The 22731-nt window shown below is 44.6% G+C and overlaps 1 protein-coding gene across 1 annotated transcript in view; it reads left to right on the top strand.

Moving 5' to 3' along the window:
* TMEM132D (transmembrane protein 132D) overlaps positions 1-22731 on the top strand; it is a gene marked incomplete at both ends in the record, with an annotated part of 253454 nt that overhangs the window by 225429 nt on the left and 5294 nt on the right. The window contains 2 exons of the mRNA XM_084272110.1: positions 20547-20752; positions 21804-22077. Of these exons, the coding sequence (XP_084128236.1) occupies positions 20547-20752; positions 21804-22077 (480 nt within the window). The remainder of the gene's footprint in view (positions 1-20546; positions 20753-21803; positions 22078-22731) is intronic.

Below are 22731 nucleotides of genomic sequence, written 5' to 3' on the forward strand. Positions count from 1 at the left end.
CAAACAAATAAAGATCAAAGTATTGGGGAACCTCTTCTTAGCTGTTGTATCTCAGGCTGTTGAAATACTTGCACACATACACAAAGATAAAATGAGACTCTCTGGAGAAGAGCCCAGGGAGGAACTATACATATCCTGTAATCAGCTTTTCTCTTCCCATAATGTGATTTTGCATGGTGAGGATCACCTCTGCTTCTGGAAAAAATTACGAATAATCTTAGCAAGTCCCTCATGGCATCTTCCTGAGGCTGGCAAGCCTTATTCACCTGAGGGGAAAATAGGGAGTTTAATAACTCACCTAAAAAATCTCACAGCAAGTAATTCTTGGAGAAGTTCAGAAGGCTTTCTGGAGCCCACTGAATGCCATCCCACACAAAGGAGCATTCCTTCTTCCTCACTCCTGCTCTCTCTGGGAGAGGATGAGTGGCAATCATCAGAGAAGTGCAGCTTTCTTCATAGTAGGTCTTGAAGTTGAGTGCAACTGCATGATGGCACATGTGGGCTTCCAGCAGGAAAAGGGAGGAGAGTGGAAGGACCATACAGTCTGCCACTTCGAAGCCACAGTGAGAAGTGGATGATTAGTGAGCCCAGGGATACCAAATGAGCCTGGTGTCTGCTCTGCTTTAAATAAAGAAGGTAAGTCTGTGAGCAGCTGGACCTGTGGTACCAGGCTGAGCTCAGTACAACTGCAGAAATATTTAGCTCTACTCATCCCACTGATGAGTGTGAAGGGTAAAACCAGACTGAGCTCCTGCCAGCTCGCTGTGCTCAGAGCTTGGAATTAATGCATACATTTTTCCAGGGAACTTTGCATATAGTGGAGCTGTTCCTGTTGTCTGGCCACCAAGAGGAGAGGGTGCAGCTGCCCAGCCGCTCCAGGTGCCAGCAGTGTAGGCCAGGGTATGCATGTGCAGAGGACTTGTGCATTAGCATAAGTGAAGCACTGAAGACTGAGTATGTCTGGCACAGCAGCAACACTAAATATGTGAGTGTTGCTGGGTTTTGGCCATGAGGTCTTTATAAAAGAGCAAGTGTAGCTGCAAAATGCCAGGGAAGATCTGACAGGATGCACTGTCATATCACTTGCCTGCCCTGTAAAGAAGTGAAATACTTGCATATCCATCTACTTCTTGACATAGTAGTTCCTGAAAAGCCTTGCTGTAAAAACTGCTCCACTCATCTTCCTGGGAATTTCTTAAATGTAAGGAAAAAAGTCATCTTAGCACCCTGCTACAGAGTAAGCAAAACATCTCTGCTCTGTCCTGTAGGTGTACCTGAGGGACTCGGACCTCTAACAGTTCCCAAACGAGCACTCGTTGCCAAACTGAAAAGCACCAGCCTTATTAAATATACTTTCTTTGCCAGGTTTTTTCCTCCCCTCTGAGCTGTACCTGCAAAGATAAGTGCTGAAGATTACCTGGCACTGTGGTGGTACTTGTGGAAGCGCTGCTTTTGGGAAAGCAGTCTGCTTCCCCCAGGCTGATGTGTATGGCCTGATTCTCAGCTTAGACACGAGTGAGTCAAGAGAAAGTCATCAATGCCTCAGGTTTGTTGTAAAAATCGATTGGTCTGAGGCTTGTGGCTGTGTATTTGTGTGATTTGCAGCAGAATGAGAGACAGTTCAGAACTAAGGCTTCATCACCTGCCTCATTTAAATAAACAATAACTGATTGTAAAGCTCTGCTAATTCCCCTTTTCACTCTCCTATGTTACTTCTGTTGTTTTCAGGAGGAGATTTTTTTATTTTAGGAGGTTCATTTCTGCCAGCTCATATGTGTGAGTACAGCAGCTCCTCTTTCAGGGAGCAGTGAAGATGTAACATGTCTCTAAGCACTGCAAGAGCAAGTTAAGCTGCTGCTTGACAATTCTGTTACATGATTTTCATAAATGTTGCTTTGGAGGTGGGTCAACTGCTCTTTGAAAGGAGGTGCAAATGTTGAAAAGTCCCCTTCATATGCCTGTGCGTTTAAAGCTTGTAATGAATTAGATACAAGAGTAGTCATGCATCCTTTGCCTGTGGTGTAATCCTGATTTCCAGAGGGGATTTTTCAGCATGAACTAGGAGAATTTAATGTTTACTTCTGATCACTTGAGAACTCGTCATCCACGTCCTTCCAGTGTCCTTGAGAGTCCCAGTACTGTTATTTTGTTGGCTAATTAGACCATCCTTCAATCACAAGACCAAATCCAGATTAAAAGACTTCCTTATGGTTTCATCTGCTTTCCCCTTCATGTCTTTGCTGCCTGCATCCAGAATGCATTCATGGAACTGCTCTCTTCTTCCAGGCTATTCTGGGAGAGAAAAGCTGCCGATGGGCACAGTTCTTCCATTACATGTCCAGAGCTCATCACAGGCCTGAAATAGGAGTTCTCTGGAGGAAATCCAGCTACTGAGCTCACAGACCCATGCCTCCTCATTCCTGATGTCTTCATGTGAAATACAGCTCAACCCAGGCTTCTTGATCAGTTATGCAACTTTGTTATTAACATCATCAATCCTAAACACAAGACATGCCAATACAAGAAGACAGCCTACTTTCAGGTGGAGTTTCCTTCCCATAATCTGGCAGTTCTTTCTTCTTGGTTGTTTGAAGATAGTTCAGGTATCAAAGTTCAGGACTTACCTTGATTTAATAGTAAATAGCTAGATGGTGTAAGTGCTTGTCAGGATGGGAAGAGTGTGAAAGCATTTGGAAGATCTACGCAGCATGACTGCCATCAGAGTCAATGGGGAACAAGCAGCTAAAAATCTTACAAAAAGCTTTAAATTATCCTCCACCTTCAATCCTCCATCTTCACTGAAACCAGCTCCTGAAATGTTTTATTGAATGTGTTCCTCTTGTCAGTTCTTTGAAAGTGAAACAAAGCTCAGAGGAGCTGTAGGCTCGGGTTAGCAGCAAGATCAGCTGCTTTTCACTTGAAGGCCAAATGGCACCTTGACTGCACTGCCATGTAACCCCATTAGTTGCAGTAGGGCTGACAGGTTGAGAGCTGGAGCACAATCTGGCTTTCTCTTTGGTTGTGGTGAGGAAAGACGATGTTTTTCTAATCTTGCACTGCCCCTGAGCTTGTATTAAGAACTGTCTTTTCTTTGCTGACTATTAGCCTCAAGCACATCACAGCCCAAATCCTGTACATCTGGCCTGTTGTATTCTGCATCGTAACAGCCACAGCCACAATATGGGCATTTGCTCTTACCATGTTTATTACAGTCTCCTTTAGTACATTTGTGGGGTGACAGCACCTACATCTCCCACCAGCACCAAGTCTCAATGACCAGGAACTGCAGTTCTCTCTCTGTGACAATCTGAACAGCAACAAATCAGACGTTCATGAATAAAAGAAATGAGCAGAAACCAAACATTGCTTTGAGGTCAAACGGCAGAGATGACGTACAAACTGCGTCATCTCTGCCCTCACCTGGATTTCTATCCATTCCATGGGTATGTTTCTTTAATATGTTTGTGAGATGAAATATTTCCTGCTCTGGCTTTCCTATTTACATTATGTAGCTCTTCTCATGACTTGGTTGATTATTCTCAAACCATAGAGTAATGAGGCTTCATTTCTACCCCAAAACACCATTTGCAAATAGCATTCCCCAGCACTTTGTGACCACAGGGAAGTTAAATAAACATTCCATGCCTTCATTTGCACAATGAGGATATAAAATCTATGGTATATGAATACATATTTACGTGGAAATACACACACATGGAGCCATGTGCACACTTCCATGTCATGAACAGTGAGACTTCACTAGGTTGTCCTTTACAGACTGCTGTTGGGAGGGTTTTTTTTTAATTTTCAAAATGCTGTGACACTATTAGATAATAGGTCTAGTTCAAATATAAAATGTTCATTATCACCATTGCTGTTACTATTTTATTAGACTACACAAGGAAAGAGACACGGAAATGAAAAAGTATTGATCCATAGTAATTTAACTGGTCCTTAATCAGGCCTTTGTGTATGTGTGTAAGGAAAACAGGATGTCTTTGCTTCCATCTTTTTAATGTTTTTTTCCTTGGCTTTTTTATTTAATGAAATGCAATCAATTTTCAGACAATGGCTTGTCTTGCACACCAGAATACTTCGCAAAGTGATGGAAGTTATCACCATTAATGCTCTAAATACAGGTGAGAAGAATATATTTAGCATTTTATCACATCTTATAAGGAAAGAAGCCTGAAATAACATTTACTTTGGGCACTGAAAACTTATATAATTGCATTCTAGCAACATGAGTTATGTTGCTACAAAGGCTTCAGTTCACTCCAGGTCCTCAGAAACTCTGCTGTCTGCTTTTGTCTCCTGCCTGGAAGTTCAGAAGAGCTTTAAGTAGCAACTCTCACATGGGTTTCATTGTTCTCTCTGTTAGTGTGCAAAGTATATTTTCCAGTACAACAGGACATGCTTTTGCTTTTGTGATCAATATTGAATCTGAGGAACAAAGATGAAATGCTTGCTTCCCTTTTTACCCAGGAACCCCACATTTCTTGTAGAGAATGTTCAAGGACTGCAAATAGAAGTTCTACCTTACATATCTGAATATATGGCTTAAAAATCACTGAAATCTTCAAAATGAGCTGAAAGGAACAATATATCCATGTAGAGAAAACATTCTTGACAGTTGTTTGTCTAAACAGACCTTCAAAATTACTGCAGATGGTAATTCTGCCATCTTCCAGTCTTCAGTGATCCCTGGAGCTGGAGAGTTTCTGATCCTCTCTAGTTCAGATCCTTTTCTTCACTGCTGTCACCAAGCTAATCTTTCCCCATCCAGTACTTAATTGGTTTTACCCAAATTTATACTTTGCTCTTACCTTGCTTGAATTGCATCTATTTATTTCAGACAATTTTCTACACTATCGAGATCATTTTGAATGCTAATCCTGTTCTCCAAAGTACTTACAACCCCTCCCAGCTTGGCATCATCTGCAAATTTAATGAAATTAATTAAATGAAAATTAAATGAAAGACTCCCATTGACTTCAAGGGGCATTGGAGTGAACCCAAACTGTCTTACATCCCTAAGAAGTGGTTCGAGTGAAATATACTTATTGCTTTACAGGCCGTTTTTGTAAGGGGAAAAGACAGATGCATGCTGAATAATTCAGGGTCATCGTTGCTGACTGAGAGAGATTTAACTAATTTGTCAAAATAATGACCTTTGTTCACGTTGGGGAGCAAGTGGATTTGGATTATTTCTGTCCCCAGGGAGATGCTGGAGGAGCCTGGGTTTGGCTCAGCCCCACTGCAAGGGCCTTGTTTGGAGATGTTAGCTGAAAGGTGTTACCAACAGTGGTGTTTGCAGGTGGTGGGCAGCATGTTACAATGATGGTTGTATCTTCCATTGAGAGTGAATGAAACAGCACTGCTACTCAGTGGGAATACCAGAATCACTCCTGTTCTGTTCCCAGCTTTGGCCCCACATGTGTGTGTGCGTGAGCACACGTGTACACACACAGGTACACAGGCCTTGACTCACAGTCACAGAATCGTAGGGGTTGGAAGGGACCTCGAGAGCTCATCGGGTCCAACCCCCTGCCAAAGCAGCTCCCTAGGACAGGTCACACAGGTTGGCATCCAGATGGGGCTGGAATCTTTCCAGAGAAGGAGACTCCACACCCCCTGGGCAGCCTGTCCCAGGGCTCCCTCACCGTGAAAAAATTCTTCCATGTGTCTGTGGGGACAGGACAAGGGGCAATGGCTGCGAGCTGGAGCACAGGAAGTTCCACACCAACATGGGGAAGAACTTTTATCCAGTGAGGGTGAGGGAGCCCTGGGCAATATGATCTGGGGAGCTGCTCTGGCAGGGGGTTGGACCCGATGATCTCTCGAGGTCCCTTCCAAACCCTCTGATTCTATGATTCTGTGTTGGTGTGGAACTCCCTGTGCTCCAGCTTGAGACCATCGCCCCGTGTCCTGTCCCCACAGACCATTGAGAAGAGGCTGGCCATGTCCCTCTGTGTCCACAATTGAGATATTTATAAACATTGATCAGATCCCCTCTCAGTCTTCTTTTCTCAAGGCTGAACAGCCCCAGTTCTTTCAGCCATTCCTTGTAAGGGAGATTCTCCAGTCCTTTAATCATCTTCATAGCCCTCTGCTGAACTCTCTCCAGGAGATCCCATTAAAAGGAAACTCCTGAGCACTGGGAGGTTGACATCTTCCTTCAACAAGCACAGAGAGAACATGTGCCCTCTCTTTGGGATGGGGACAGGCAGCCCTGCCCAGAGGGTGGCTGATAACAGGCAACCTGCAGGGAAGTTGGTTTAAAACAAGTGTGTGAGGCACTGCCAGCCTGCTGCAGCTCATGGAAGCGTGGTCAGAGTCTGGCTCCTGTGTGACACAGATTACCCCTGTGAGGGTGCTGAACTCACAGCCATGTGCCATTTTGCAATCCAGCATCAAAATTCATTTGTCTTCAGCTCTCCAAAACCAGGTTTGGAGAAAAAGGTGGTTTGTGTCAGTGGATCAGGTGAGAGGTCGCCTCATTGCTCAGCATCCTAGCCACTGCCCCAGTGAAGAAGGATGTTCTCTCCTGTGCCAATACAAACTTTGTAGTCACTTTTACAGGGAATTTTGTTTGGAAAACATTCTCTGGCATTTCAGCCTGTACATGTTGGCTGATGCCACCTTTCCTCTGGCATGTCTGTATTATGGCTGCTGCTCTGCTTTTGGAGCACAATCCTGCTTATATCTGCTCCTCTGAAAGTAATTTTGGGTTTAAAAACAGCATAGATCTGAGAAATTTGTCATGCTTTGCTGTGGCACTATTTTTCTCCTGTCACTGTGAGGTGTTAGGCAGTTTCCAGAGCCTGGCACTCATGTGTATGTATATTGTATGTAGATTTTTCCTTCTTCTTCTAAGTGATAATGTTGGATATCTGAATACTTGCCAGAGAAATAGAACTAGACTTTGCCTGTGCAAACTCAGTATCAGAAAAAAGACTGAATCTTTAAGACACTTTGAAATCATCCTGTTACCAAGATGGAAATCTCTTTGTCCCTCTAACTTCTAAAGCCTGTGATTGCTAAACATCTCCTCTTCCCTGTGCTGGAGTAACTGAAGTGCAGTGCCCTTGCTCAGGACGGTGTCTAAGTTGCACAAGCAATTTCAGCAGCATTTGCTCATTGTTCTATTAAGTACCAGCTGAGACACGGTGTAACTCAAGGCGTTGCCTGCAGATCTGTGCTTGTAGGATACTGAAGTCTGAGAGCACTGAAGATTTCAAACTCCCCTCCTTTTATCTTGGCATTCTCTTCTTACTGCAGGGTCTTTTTATTCACTTCTCCTGTGTGGCTCTCACCTCATTTAAGTCTGTGGCTGTCTGGGCTCACGCTTGGCTTAGGTCGGATCAGTTCTCAGTGGTGTCCCTAATTAAATTAAATGTATAACCCATTACTCTTTGAAATGAAATTAGAAAGAGCTGGACTTTTCTTATTTGAGGGCAGAAATGCTGGCCCTTTAGGGTAGGATCAAAGCATACCAGAGTCAAAGAAAACTCTGAGGTTTCAATTAAATCCCTGGGCAGAAATATTGCATCCTTAATGCTCCAAACATTAAGATTGATTTAATGAAGTAGAAACTGCTATTGTCTCCACTTAACAGACAGAAAATGGCTCTACTGAAGACTGGATCCATGCACAGCCAATCCAGTATGTTGCTGGACAGCTAGAGATGTGGCATGTCTGTGATATCTGTAGCATGCCATAGCCTCTGGCACAGAGATGCCCAAGCTAGTGAGTCTACCCAATTGTGCACACAAGGGCAGGGGTTACAGAGCTAATTTCTCTGGGCATAGCACCACGCTGACATAACTCCATTGCTTTTAGTGCTCAGCTGGTTAAACCTGATGTAAATCGCTCTAGATCTCCCAGATTTAGGACTGGTGTGTGCATAGACAGCCCAGGTGCACCGTGCACACGTGTGTTTGGGAAGGCTTGGTACAGGAGCCAACATAACCAGGTCTTCCCAGTTCCATGTGCCTGCCTTCACCACTCTCCTGTCTTCCCTCCTTTAGGGCTGTTTTTGTCAAGGACACAGGCCAAACTTTATAATCCATTTGCAAAAGTCAAAGTGTCATTTTTTGAGTCTCCGGTAACCACCTGTCGCTGCAGCACGAGCTGCATAATTAGAACTGACATTCCCTGTCTAGAGATTTCTTGGAAGCTGGAAAAATGAGAATCTTGTCAAAAAAATAGTGATGCTTCCAGTCTGCAATGCAGTGACAGAGATGAAAGATGAGTGATTCCAAGGAGGCAGAGAACGTATCAGCCCAGTGCCTTTTTCTAACCAGTTTAGAAGTCCAAAATGGTCTATAAGGATTTACAGTTCTCTTATAGCCCTACAGAAAATGGATTTTAACATGGCTTCTCTATTTCTTGCTCTTTACTGGACCAAACCACGAGCAAGTTTCATAGCAGCCCTGCTTAAAGCCACAATATGGATGAAAATGACATTTATTTACTTTTATTTTATCTTGCCTCAGTTGATGCAGAAGCTTTTTTTGGATCTTCTTTACATTTGAGGTTTTTAGTAATTTTCCATACAATGATGAACACTCTCTAAAATAGGCTAACAGAGAAAAAGCAAATTGAATTGGAGGCAGGGTTGAATCAGACTGTGTTCTCTGTTCCAAGTAACAGATACAGACCTCAGGCTGTGTGGTGTGAATATCTTGTAGGTGGACAGTGACTTTCAGTGGCCTTTAGCGCTCCCATTTCAGGGCAGAAACCAGTCACCTGGAGAGGCAGGGATTGCTCTTCAGGGGCTGTTTAAAAGATCTGTTTGTAACAACTGTCATCTTGGCTGACACGTTGAGAATTGAGCTAGGGACCTCCTGAGTTAGGAGCTCAGTCTGAAATCGGGGAGCTAAATGATGTAGCTTGCCTAGCCGTGGGATCTGGTGCTGTCTGTGCAGCAGGGCGTGCGGAGGAGCCGCAACGCGCGCCACTCGGCACATCCTGCATCCTTCGCTTCCATCCCACCTACAGCCTCAAAAGCAGCATATATCTGAGAGGCGTTTGAATTTGCTAGTGAAGCAGAGGTCTCCTTTGCACTTGGACAAGGTAGCAAAAATGACCTGGTAAGGGTAGAGGAGGAATGACTGGAAGTGTGTGTCTGGGTAATAAGGGAAAGAAAATAGGAGTTCTTTGGAAAGGCAGGTTTGTTAACATAATTGTAATGTATAAAATGGCTGAACCAAGAAAGAACACTCAACATAGCCAGTGGAAAGACTATACCAGGCAAATATTGCAGAGATTCAGGCAGTCCAATCCCCACAGCTGCCTGGGCATCACTCAAAAAGAAAACAGGTACCCCGGTTAGTGAAGCCACAATGGGGGCAGCGGTGTGTGTGCCAGCAGCAAGAGCGTGGTGCTCCCACAGGCAGTGGGGTCAGGGGAACTCCTGGCTCTGAGACCAGGGTCTGCCCCTGATTTGAATAACAGGGCACTGTAGCAGGAGAGCCCTGGGATGTTGGGATTCATTTCTTGGCTGCGTCACAAACGTTCTGTGCAGCCTTAGGCGTGTGATTTGCTGTTTCTGTGATCCAGCTCTTTGTCTCAAACAGTAAATAAAAGTCTGTTTTCCTGCCTTGGTTAAGATGTTACAAGAGCTTTATGAAGGGAACATCACCAGCTGGTTATCGGGGGTCTCATCTCCCCTGTGACTATAAAGTGTTGCTAAAATACGTTAATGAAACATCTTTAGGAGGAAGAAGTGTTTGGATTTGGTGATTATCAAAGGGGAACGATCTCCACCTTGCAGAAACAGGGCCTCACAGGGGAGTAACCTGTTGCAAAGCATCTTGCAAAGCAAACTGTGAGTTCTTCAGTGGTAGATCCTTGTGCACTCACCCCAAACACGAAGGGGAGTTCAGAAAGGTGTTTGCTTGGGACTAACCAAGGACTTGAGCATGTATGAAAGAGAAGCTTCCACAATTAGGAAAGCTTAGTAAACAGTCAGTGTTATGGTCCAGCTGTGCTGCCAGCACATCTCCAGCTTATGAGACAAGGGTGAGCCTTGGTTTGGGGTGGGATGACAAGCCCACAGCTTGCTGTAGTAAGAAGGGACTTTTGGGGGAGGCTGCACTCTCCCTTGGTGGCACAGGTAAGAAATGCAGGGAAATCTTTTCTTGTAAGGGTAATTTTGAAAAAGCAAAAGGGTCCCTTTTGCTTTTGGAGGGAAAAATCAGTATTTGAGTAAAACATTTCTTTCAGCATTGATTTTCCAGTTACATGTTTGTTCTAGCAGGCAGCTGAGAATAACAGGCATAATTTCAGTGGTCAGTATATGAGGGCATATCCTCATAAAGCACATACCTGGTAAATTCCCCCAAATATAGATTTGTTGCTTAATATAACACAAAGCAGTGTAAAATCAATAAGTATTATGGTAGCCAATAGAAATATTTTTGGTCATTTGTGAATGAAAGAAATACAGTGGAAAAAAATGTGATGCCTTCAGCTGAACTGCATCCTGGATCTCCTGAGGAACAGGAGGGAGCTGGCAGGGATTTTAGTTTCCTGTGGACAAGGGGACTGTAAAGTATCCTGGATATGCTTTGCCCACCTAGCTTTGCTATCATGAAAACTATAGACAAAATCAAAGTTACTGGCTGGAGGTTGATGCTGGTTGTTATTTAGTTTCGTGGTCAGGGTCTGAAATCAGTGTGGTAATGGGCTGCCAGGAGTGTTCCAGCCCCAGCGTGCTGGGACTGACACACTGCTCTGCATCAGCACTGCCCTTTTGTCATCTGGGGATGGCAGCTACCCAGGGATAACAGGAGTTATCTGAAATACTTTGCCTTCCTGTATATGTGCCCAAGTCAGCACTGCATGCAGTTCTGCCCATTTTCCTCTTAGCTCCCCTCAAAGGGAGGGTCTCACACAGGCTATGAGCAGCCCTGAGCTCAGGCTGGTTCAGGCAGTTCATACCCTGATCACCTTTCTCTCCCCAGCAGCGCTTCGCTGTCCGGATCTGATGTATCTAGAAGACTGACCATAGAATCCCAGACTGGTCTGGGTTGGAAGGGACCCCAAGGATAACAGAGCTCCAACCCCCTGCCACAGGCAGGGCCACCAACCTCCAGGCCTCGAGCTACACAAGGTTGCCCAGGGCCCCATCCAACCTGGCCTTGAACACCCCCATGGATGGGGCACCCACCCCCTCTCTGGGCAGCCTGTTCCAGCCCCTCACCACTCTCTCTGTAAAAAACTTCCCCCTAATATCTAATTTAAACCTTCCTTCTTTTAGCTTTAATCGATTCCCCCTTGTCCTGCCATTGTTTACCCTTCTAAAAAGTTGATTCCCCTTTACCATGCCCTTTACAGTTCTGTTTCAGCCTTTAGCCCATCCAATTTGTCACGTTCTCCATTGACTCTGCTTCACTTGGAAGTTGGTATTTATTACTCAGAGAGAAGGAGGCAGCTTGTCTCCTCTCTTCATGGGTGTGAAGCAAAGTTGTTCTATTGTCATTACTCCTCTAGAAGGAGGGGAGAAACGTCATTCACAGTTTGTCAATGAAAAGCTTGGGGTTGTGTTTATCATTCCTGTCCCACTTTGGCTGACTGCAGTGAGCGATACGGGCTCTGTGTGTGTGGTTTGCACCAAGAGAGAAACGGGAAGATGTAACTTAATTAACACAGGCAAGAAAGTGTTGTCACATTCATTACAAACGATTGTGGCTTCTCAAATCTAAAGCACAGGGTGGTGGGTCGAGTCCAGCAGCTCTGTCACACAGTACTTGCCTGTCTCAAGCTCTCCTGCGTGGCAGCGCTGACGTGCCCACGTCCCGCTGATTTAGAGGAGCAGCCACCAAAGCCGGCTCATTCTTTTGCTTATCCTGTGCTGGCAGGATCCCTGCTCGCTGAATATCAAGAGCAGCAGGTGGGCAGGAAGTCGCCACCTTCCTTTTCCAGCTGGAAAGCAGGAATTGCTGCCTCGCCAACAGCAAATGAGGGATGGCCCTAGCAGCAGAGGAGTGGAGAACAGCAGGAGTGAATGAAGCCATTTGATTTCCCATTGCCTGCGTGCCAGGGACACAGTTTCACCCTACACCATGTCTCACACAACTGTATCGTGCCCTTGGTGGAGCTGTGAAAGAGTGAAGGGCTGTCCTCTAACTGCAGAGAGATTTGAAGCACCAGAAAGATGTACTTGTGTAACCCTAGCACCTGAGCTCTTCCTTGTTTCTTGGAGATTAAGCTTTACAAAATCCCTCTAAAACAAGGGGATAGTATCCTCATTTTACAGCTACATCAAAGGGAGATTAAAGCCCAGATTCTTAAAGAGATTTAACCACCAATCTCCCCCTGAGTTCAGTGGGAGTTAACACTTCCATATCCTTGAGAGTATGGCTCTCAGTAAATTACACACAGTCGTTTAGTAAGTGCATTACTGTGTCAGGAACTAATCCCAGACTTTGGGAAATGTTGTTCCATGCCTTTCCTTTCCTTTCTGCAAACGAGAATGGCCCTATTCATGGTGCTAAACATACTCCACGTTTCGTGTGGACTGGATTTTAATTAAGCAGAGGTTTATTCTGATGCCTTTGTTTTGATTTGTGGCCCCAGCTGATCATGGTTTACTGGGGAAGATTTGGCATAAAATATTCTGTCAGAATTTATGGGTCTGTAAAACAGTGTCACGAAATTATGCTAATTGTCCTGGAATTTCATCTCTGGCAGAAAAAGGAAGAAAAGGATGCTAGCAGGTTCCTGTTGTGTCAAGGAAACATCTTGTTTTGACATTTTGAAAATGAAATGTTTTGATTTTTTTTCATTTTAAAATAACTTTTTCCTTGATGTTACAGTATTTTTACATAGTGTTAATCATTTGAAATTGAAATGAAGATGAATTTCATGACCCAAAAATGAAACCAAATGTAGGTGTCTTGAAAGCCCTCCTGGAATGCAGCATCCATCCTCCAGGCAGCTTTCAAGTGGGAAAGAGACCTCTCAGCACCCAGACACATCATCCCCAGGTGGGTCCTGCCTGTCCTGAGCACAGTGGCTCAGTGGGATGAGGAAGAAGCTCTTTGCAGAGCACAGGTAGCCCTTTGGCAGGTACTGAATTATGGGTGTGCAGAGGGGCTTTGTTCTGCTTGTCACGGGCTCTCCTCTTAGTCCATCCTTGCAAAATGTATAGATTCTGTGCATTCACTGCCCAGAGAGGAATTTAACCACTCTTAGTAGCAGAAATGGGTGCAAAAGCAACAATGAAAGGGGAAAAACCCACTGAAACCTTACACACCAAACCTTGACTTAACCCCAAAAGGTGATTCCCGAGGAGAGACTTTTAATGAGGGGAATTTTCAGTTAGCTCCACCAACAGGCTGCAAACATCGTGTCGGATCCATAACGTTCACAAAGGAAGTATTAAACTTGCAGCTAGAATTGGATGCTTGCCCAGAATTGTAAGTCTTTTTAAAATGTGCCATGGCGTATTTCACTCTGGTAGATTTTGCTGAGGGTAATTTATTGATGCTTGCTGCAAAGCTATAGAACAAACCACACCATTTCTTAGATATTAATTGGTATCACAGTTCTCTTAATGCATTCTGTGATGTGCTTCAGGTGGATTAGTGCAGTAAAAACCATTTTTCACTCTTACAGGTCTCTGTTAATATCTTCTTAGTGCTCTGCATCCTCCGGAGCAGTGCTAGGTGTGTGTCCATCATGGCATCATGGAGATGCCTGGCAGGAAACAAGCTCCTAAGACCCTTGGAAACTAAGGAAGATGTTTGGGTAAACAGTCAGATAAAGTTGTGGATCAAAGCAAGTTTTGGTGTTGTGCTACAACAGAAAAACCACTGCAGAAAGGTGTGAGTGCTTTGAAGGCCTGAACCTCTGGTTTTTCTGCATTGGTAGTTCAGATGTGGCACTTGGCACCTCTGCTAAAACAGGCACAGACTCTCTGCAAAGCACAGAGACCCAGTTATAAAGGAATGATGAGGCACGAAGCCTTGTGAAGGCAGCTCGGTGTTCACCAACTTTGAAAGGGTATTTTCAGATTTTGGCAGATGTTTCAGTACTCACAGCCAAAATTTGAAATATATAATATTAAGAAGACCTTATGCAGTGTAGAGTCCCCCAGATGGGGAGAGCTCTCAAGGTGACAGTAGATTTCAAATCAGACTGGAATCCAATCACTATGGTTCAAGCCAAGTCTTTCTTCTTTTCAGCAGCTGTGGAGTAGCCCAGCTCGGGACTTTAACCCTGCTGAATGTGCAAGTCACTGGGAAACTCAGGAACAGGAAGAGCATCCCTAAACTTGATGTGATACCCATTTACTGCTACTGTTCCTTTCTGGGGAAAAAAACCCTCATCTCTCTTCTCCACAACACAGGAGGTGCTTTAATTATTCCTCCAGAGCAGCTGTTCACTTGTTGTTCCTAATTCCAGCAGCATCCAGGGTGGTTAACAGATCTGCTGCTGCCTTCTCATCCGAGGATGGTGATTTCTTACCCTCAGGGCCCTCACAGCATCCTAGACTAGAGCAGGTCCCTTCTTGAGACATATAGTGGGCTTAGGGCTGATCCACCCCCTGTGTCGTTGCTTCATTAGAGTCATTTCTCTCTGCCTTGCATAATTCCAGGCTGGATTCAGTTATCACAGTAACGAATCCCACTCCAGCACCACGGGTTAAGCGCGGGTGATTAAAGGTGACTCCGCCTCCCCGGAGTCATTTATAAGTGACTTATAGAGCTAATAACGGCCTCATCCTTTTGTACCTTGGTACACAGCTTGTGTTCTGGACTCTTTTATAGCTCAAATGAGCTGCTTTTGCTTATTTATTTCCCTCCTCATTCATTTTTAATGGTTATAAGAGACGCCCCCATTCTTCTTCTGACAGCAGTGATTTAGGCAGGACTCATTAACATAACTTACGTTACTAAATATCACCATTTATGCTGGTAGACCAAGGAAAACGTGTGCTCTGCTAAATCAGAAGAGTTCCTGTGAGCTTGCCAAGGTGGCAGGGCTGTGTTTGAAGTGTATATTATAAACGGAGAGTGCCTGTATGGAGGAAGGATCACTTACAGAAGCATGGATCAGGGACAGTGTCCCAGAGTGTTTCTGAAATACAGATTTTCTGTGGAAATATCATACTTTCCTAATTGGCCACCCTTGAAATGTCTAAACCAGAACTGCTCTGGGTACATCTTATTTTCAAAGACTTACTAGCTGTGACTGGGTAAGAGTTCCAACAGAATTACTGTAGCAGAAAAGCAGTTTCCTCTGAGGGTTTTACCGCTATCCCGTGGGAATTTAATAATGATAATGAGGTGGGGAAAGACTGTTACAGCTATTTCTGAGAGTTGACAGTGAGATGCTGGGTACCTCTTCTGGGAGTTATGATGTACATTCCCCTTTCCATCCCACCCATTAGATCTTTGGATTCCATTCAGCCCAATCCTAGGCACACAAATTTGTCTCGACCATAGACAGCTTCTGCAGAAGGGTAATGGGAGAAGCAAGAATTAGGAAAGGGATGGGAATACTTTTGACTAGAGAACTGGAGGCTGGAGGTTGGTGTGGCAGGGATCATATCTGATTTGTTAGGGACCTTCTTGCTTCTTGCCATGTTTCTCCCATGCTGGCTGAAGTCCTGCTTCTACAAGGCTTCAAAGGACTTAGTGTTTTCTTCCACACTGTTTTGCAAACAGTGATATTAAATAAGATAAAGTAATAAAAACTGATTTCCCTGGCTTGTGATCACACCTGAAGAGCATACAGAATACAGAGTGTTTTGAAGGAAAGATAAAAAAGAAGTGCCTTGGATCAGAAATATCCTCCTCCTTTTCTGGTCAGTATTTGTTTGCCAAGGAAATGGTCCTGTGTTATGGTGATGCAACAGCATCCCTTTCACAGTTGCAAGGCTACAAACTGAATTTGGAGCACAGTTTTGAGATACCCAACATACAGAGCTACCGAATGAGTAATTTCTGTGAGGGTTCTGTGGTAGGAAGCAGCAGTGACTTAAGTCTGTTCCCACTCCTGACAATAGGACTGGGGGTTTGAATTAAATGCAGTGCTGAGCACATGTGAAATATTCCACTCTGCACATTTTGAGGCAGTGATGATTGAACTCGACAGCCAGCTTGCCAGAAGCCACGTGTTTGGTATGTACATGGTGCACCTAGAAATCTAATTCCTAATTCTGTGCTGTGCTGGCAATAAGGGACCTCTGACCTCTGCTGCCCTGGCGCAGAGAGATTAGATGTGCGTGTGTGACTCAGAGGAAGCTGTCTTAGCTGTTCATCAGTGTAAGGAAAAGAGGTGGAGCTGCAGGAGCCGAATGAAACCCAAAGCACTTTTATAACGTACTGAGTTCATGCCCATAAAAGCCATTCAAACCCCAGTTCCCTCACAAGATAAAAGTCCCCCCGTATCGAGAGGATTTCTGGAGCATCTTGTGAGCACTAAGTACAGCCTCCCTTAATTAATGGAAGGCAGCTCAGTGTAGTTGTGTGAAAAGCTCCTGTGACACAAAGCCCAGAAAGGCTTTAGCGAGGGAGCACAGCACCAGAAGGGTTTAATGGCATTATAATGTCCTTGAATTACAGTGGCCACAACACAGAGACATGCACTCCAGCAGTACGTGAGCAGTAAAAAAAACCCCACACTCTTTCTCTCTTGAGCTCTTGTCACCTTTAGTGAATATTGGAGTCGCCATCCCTGAGATACCAAACCTCAAAGGTGGGAGGAAAAGAAAAGGAGATACAGGTGGGAGTCCTCAGGTTTTGGAAAGAAAACAAATTGCTTTTCCCCACAGATGGACCATCCTGCTCCAGCCCCTTTGTAGTTCCTATTGCATTTTAGAATGTGTTTCATAGTTTTTCTGAAATCTGTTTTGGGACAAAGCTTTTGCAACCTCCCTACTCCCTTGCTAAGGCTGTTAGTGGATATAGTACAGACCCTCTCTTCCCTTCCCAGACTCACACGTGTATCCGAGGGTATGTGCAGCCACTCCATTCATGCATTTAATAAGCCTGAACCACAGCCATTCCTGCGGTGTGTGGCGAGGCGTGCAAAGCAAGGGCTGTAGCAGGGGAAGGAGGGTTGGTAGTTAGAGGCTGTTTATATGAATTAACACTAAAGAAAAGGAGCTGCTTGACAGACTGAGGGATTGAAATCCATTACAGGTTGAAAAGGAGACGTGCAGGCTCAGAAAAGGCAGTGGCAGGAGAAGCTTTTCTGTGCTGCTCCCATCAACATTAACACAGAGGAGCCGTGGGAGGGGAAACCTGGCCGCTCCTGCTGCCTGTCCAGCCGTGGGGACTGCCCGGAGGCTGCCAGCTGCCGAGCTGCGTTTGGTGGGTCTTTGCTCATGGGCATATTTGTCCTGCTGGGGCTCAGCTGAGTCCCTTCAAACTCATTTCACAAACTATTCCCTCATTTTCAACAAACAGCTTAGAAAATTCAATCTCCAAAGCAATGGGGAAGCTTAATTTTTCTTCTTTCTCGGCATCTTTCTGGTCGTCCTCTTGTGCTGGAAGATGAATGGTTCGGATGTGTCTGCAGTGCCACGGGCACAGCTAATCTGCCTTTCTATTGATGACCTGTTTCTGAATGTCCTGGCCTGATTTATGAAAATGTACTGTACTTTGCACCATGTTTTGACGTTGCTCTGTTAGGACTGCATGCAAGCTGCAGCAGAACAGTGATGCTTATTCATTCAAACAGTGAAGGGCTGGCTGGGAACTGAATGAGCTCATAGTTGTTGCTGTCTTCACTTACAGAAAGGGAAACAGGAGAAAGTGGGTATCCCAAGCCTAATCATTCTTTCCCTGACCATCAGTTTGTTTTATAAATCATAATCTTGAAAGCACAAGGTCATGGTATTTATTTAATCATTCACATAGTAAGGTTTTTTATGGGTGGATTCTTATTTTAACATTCCCTTCTGTAATAACCCCTGCTAAAGTTGGAACTGAGGTCTGCTTGCCTGCCAAATTTTCTTTCACTTGCTCTTGCTTGAGCATTAATGAATTTAAAATCTGAGATTCTGACTCCCATCTCTCTAGCATAATTCAGCAGTTACCTCTATTGCCTGGGAGAGTCTCAACATCGCTCTGGCCTCTGTCTGCTGAACTGCTCTTCACACACAGACCAATAAAAACATCAGCAAAACCCCACCTGTACCATCTTTAAAAGCCTCTGCTCAGATGGGGAAACCTTACCTGGGTAGAAGGATGTTCTCCTGTTGCAAGTGCAGAGCAGAGGACAAGCAGGTGGAGGTGCGAGAGGTCTGGGGAGCAGGGCTCCAGGGGCCTAGTTCAGCCAATTACAGAAGTCTACCTGCTACCTTAAATCACTAGGAAAGGGTTTTAGTCCTAGGTTGATCACCCATGGGGACATTTAATTGCCTAATCTGTTAATTAACTAAGATTCACAAATATGGGGGGTTGCTAGCTGGACGCAAGGTGGTGAGGAAGACACACTGAAAGCTATTCCCTGGCCCTGTGCCCTACTAAAGAAACTCCTTGTATGTGTGGCCCTCCCTGCCTGAGGGAAGGACCTCGGGGCAATCTGCTCCCAGGCAGAATGTTTTCTGTGGGGCCACCTTGTCTTCAGCTTTGATCTGTTGCCTCTCAGGTGGAAGCCAGTGCTTTGAGACTGCCCAGGTTTTTGTCTCGCTGGCGTCCCAGGGAAAAGAGGAGAGGTAGAAAGTGGCAGACAGAGCTTATTAGCACATAGCAGAGTTGTCTGGTTTGAGAGCAGCACTTAAAATACAAAAAGGCAATAGGAATAAGCACAATGCTAGCAAGGAATAGACAATTTCCACTTACAGAACTACAGGGTGGGAGAAGGAACGTGTGTACCAGGCACTGCCTGAAGGTCTTCTGACTCCCCGCCTGTTAGACAGGCTATTAGGTGTTGCAGGTAGGAAGTAGGATGTGGTTCTTACCCTGAAAATATTACACTTAAATTAATGTGCCTTCTGCAAGGGTGCAAGAGTAACATCTGTTCTCTTGCTGCTGCTCAGACATACTGTTCCCAGAAGGGGAATGTGCTTATGCTGCCAGCCTTCCCTGTTTCTGCAGGCCCACATGAAGCTTCTCCAGGAGTTCTGCAGAGTCTTCCAGCTTGGGCCAGTTTGTGACATTAGTGACACAGGCTGGAACCAGGACCTGTGTGTGCTCAGCTGCCAGCCTAGAGGTCCTAGAGCTCCCACGCTTTGAGGCTCCTCTGACAGCTACTCGGTTCTCTTGCTGTGCAGCACAATGAGATTGGGTCTTGACATGACACATTAAGGACTAGTGTAAAACATACTAGAATATATATAAAAAAGTAATTCTGCCTGTAAATAAACTCCTTACATTCCTCCTGAAACCAATGGCAACTGTAAGATTTTTGTCCTTAAACCAGACATTGCTTGCAGGAGAAGCATTGTGAGAAGCACAACCATTTCGATGCGTTACCTCAGCTCAGACAAGCAAGGATGGAAATGGATTTGCTATGGATCTCTCTGCAAGGGGGGGGTTGGTTTTGTTTAAAGATAATAATCTTAGGAATGCAAATTATCCTACAAAAGCTGGTGATATTCAAGTACGACTTAAATTCATTTAGCATTTAAACAGAAAAGTAGAAAATGGCATTAAATTCAGATGAGGATGAGACTGTGCATTCTGGAGTCAAATATTAAATCTACACAATGGAATAGAAGGTCTGGCTGCTAATGGATTGTGAAAAGAGGCCAGGGTTTTAATAGATCATTCCTTCAGATCATCAGCACAGTAAAGTGGTAGTTAATAAATTATTTGACGTGTACATTTACTCATATTTTTTAACTAGCTGTAACGAACAGGCCCTGTCAGCTCACCTAGATCCTTGCAATAGCTGCTAAATTGCTTGCATGAGATTTAGTAACTCTCAGCAATATTGATGTCCAGAGCTGCAGGTAATAAATAAAGTGACATCAGGACTACCTTGAGCAGAACATTGTGTAAGACCTTTGTTGGGTTTGCAGGGGAGATGAAGTTGTTTGGCCCCAGTAAACACCACTGATCAGCTGTGAGTTCTTCCCTGGGATTCATTTTTGGTTGATGTGAACACCCCATGCCCTGTAATGGGACTCATGGAGAGCCATTTTTGGGTTGAATAGAGAGATTTGTCCTCTACTCAGTTCTCCCCACAGGTATCTGATACTCCTCACAAAGTAGAGGAGGAGGATAGGCTCTGACTGAGCTTTGGACACACAAGAAGAATCCTCTCTCAGTGCCATTATACTAGGACTCTCCTAGTGTTGGAGTGGGAATTAAGGACAGAAAGAACCTGTTCTTTCATCTTACATTATACTGGAAATGTTTATAGCAGAAAAAAAGCCTTCCTATTAAAATGATGCCAAATCAGGCTATTAAGGGCACACCAGGCACCTTTCTTGTTATTCCTAGTTGTCCTCTGAACTTGGAGCTAGTTTAAACCTATATCCTTTCTCTCCCTCCCACTCGCTTTCCCAGCAGGTGGTGTACTTTATAATTTGTGAAGAGATTCATTAGTGGTTTTTTTTCCTTTCTCCTTTTTTTCAGGTTTCTGACAGATGTGACTACGTCTTTGTCAATGGGAAGGAAATGAAAGGCAAAGTGAATGTCATAGTTAATTTTACTTACCAGCATCTGAGTGCCCCTTTAGAAATGACAGTCTGGGTTCCTCGTCTCCCGCTGCAGATAGAGGTCTCTGACACAGAACTAAATCAGATCAAGGGGTGGAGAGTCCCCATCATCTCTAATAAGAGGTAGGTTTCATTAGAGGATGTTCATTCCAGGCTGTGCACTTGCCAAAGACCTGTCAGGGACAGTGGATCTGAACATGCTCATTTGGCCTTAATGCAATTCCAGTGTAAATTTGAAGGTCACCAGACATTTATTCAATAGGCTCCTGCATTGGACTTATGAGAGAAATGGAAACTGCAGGTTGCAGAATCCCACATTGGAAATCAATTTCCTTTTATACTGCTGGTGGCTGAGATGAAAAAAGCCAATTGGTCAAGTTATGCAAGATCAGCAGAAGACACCAACAAAGACACTCTGGCAAGGCTGGTCAGTCTCCAGCCTGGTTCACAGGTCATGCCAGTTAATTTATTCATTGTTAACAATCACACTTGGTACATACTTATACTGGTAGGGTCCAGTGGCACTGATCAGTGCCCCACAGTCAGGACACTCATCCACTAGAGCTTTAAAAATACTGTCTGTACCCACAGGTCAGTGGCATTTGGATGACAGCACAGAGGATGATGTAGGCAGGTCTACTCCCACCTGCCTACGAAGACATCATTTATTACCATGGTTCTGTTAGTATCACAGCAAAGAGATGGGGATTTTGGTGAAGATGAGATTTCAGTCCAAATGCTACACAGAATGGGAGTGTGTGTAAGTGCAGACAGGGGGGATTTCCATGGCAACACAAAGATGTTTCTAGTAAGATCCAGGAAGAGAAGTGTGAAGGTCCTGAAAGTAAGGGCTTAGCATGGAAAATAATGAGAGATGTTTGGAGAGGACAATGTGGTAGTGAAGCTAACAGGCCAGCTGGTGATCCTAGCAGCTGTTCTGAAGACATAGGCAGTCTGGAGATCTCAGTTGTGAACCAGGGAAACACAATAAAAGCGGGGGAACCTGACTGATTTCAGAAATATGATGAAAGAAGCAGCTTTAGCAGAGGAGGAAGGGTGCAGAGGTCCCTCATTCCTGCAACTGGGCTGCAGACTTGTGTTGACAATAGCTCTCCTGTTGCAAGCTCTCCTAGCACCAGTTTCAATTAATTTTTGATTCTTTATGTCTTACCAGACCAGCCAGGGACAGCGATGATGAAGAGGAGGATGAACGTAAGGGAAGGGGTTGCGCCCTTCAGTACCAACATGCCATGGTGCGAGTCCTCACGCAGTTTGTAGCTGAAGCCTCAGACCCTGGGGGCCAGCTGAGCTATTTATTGGGTTCTGACTGGCAGATTGACATCACCGACCTGGTGAGTGACTTCATGCAGGTGGAGGAGCCAAGAATTGCTAAGCTACAGGATGGACAGGTTTTGATTGGGCAGGAGCTTGGAATGACAACAATTCAGGTAAGGAAAAGTAATTACTCCTTCCCCTTCATTAACCCACCACCTTGGGAGTGAGGTACTGATTAGGTGTGCAGCAGCTTCTTGCATTAACAACAGAAATTGGAGCCATTGATTTTTGGATGAAGCAGAATTGCAGAAAGGGCTGGAAGACACAGTGGAGATGGTTTTCTCTTCTTATCTTGTGCCCCAAAGTAATAGAGAGTGTGGGTTTAGTGAGCTTAGTCCAACCCGTATACTTGGAGGCTGTTTCTGATTATTTTTGTCTGGGGCATTTTTTGAACCTGGAGCCCCAGTATATGGGCTACCACAAGTCATGTAGCTGGTGAAACAGCTTGGTCTTCTCAAAGCCTACACTGGCAGAGCAAGTGGTAAAGTAAAAATTAACTAGTGCTGGTTGAGGAACTGCCACTGAAATACAATTCCCAAGGGATCAAACCCCTGCACATCTTGCAAGCTCAGGAGTGTGTTACAAAATGTGAATCTTAGGCTGTATTTCTGAACATGCACAAAGCAACAATAATAATAATAATGGGCACTTCAAGAATGGCATTAGAAGACTGATTAGTGACGACTAAGCAATGTTCTCCAGGGGTGCAGATTTAGCTTCAGCAGTCAGCCAGTATGGCCAAGAATAATGCCTACAGATACCACTGT

Source organism: Gallinula chloropus (genome assembly GCF_964237585.1).
Source record: "Gallinula chloropus genome assembly, chromosome: 17".
Taxonomy (NCBI): domain Eukaryota; kingdom Metazoa; phylum Chordata; class Aves; order Gruiformes; family Rallidae; genus Gallinula; species Gallinula chloropus.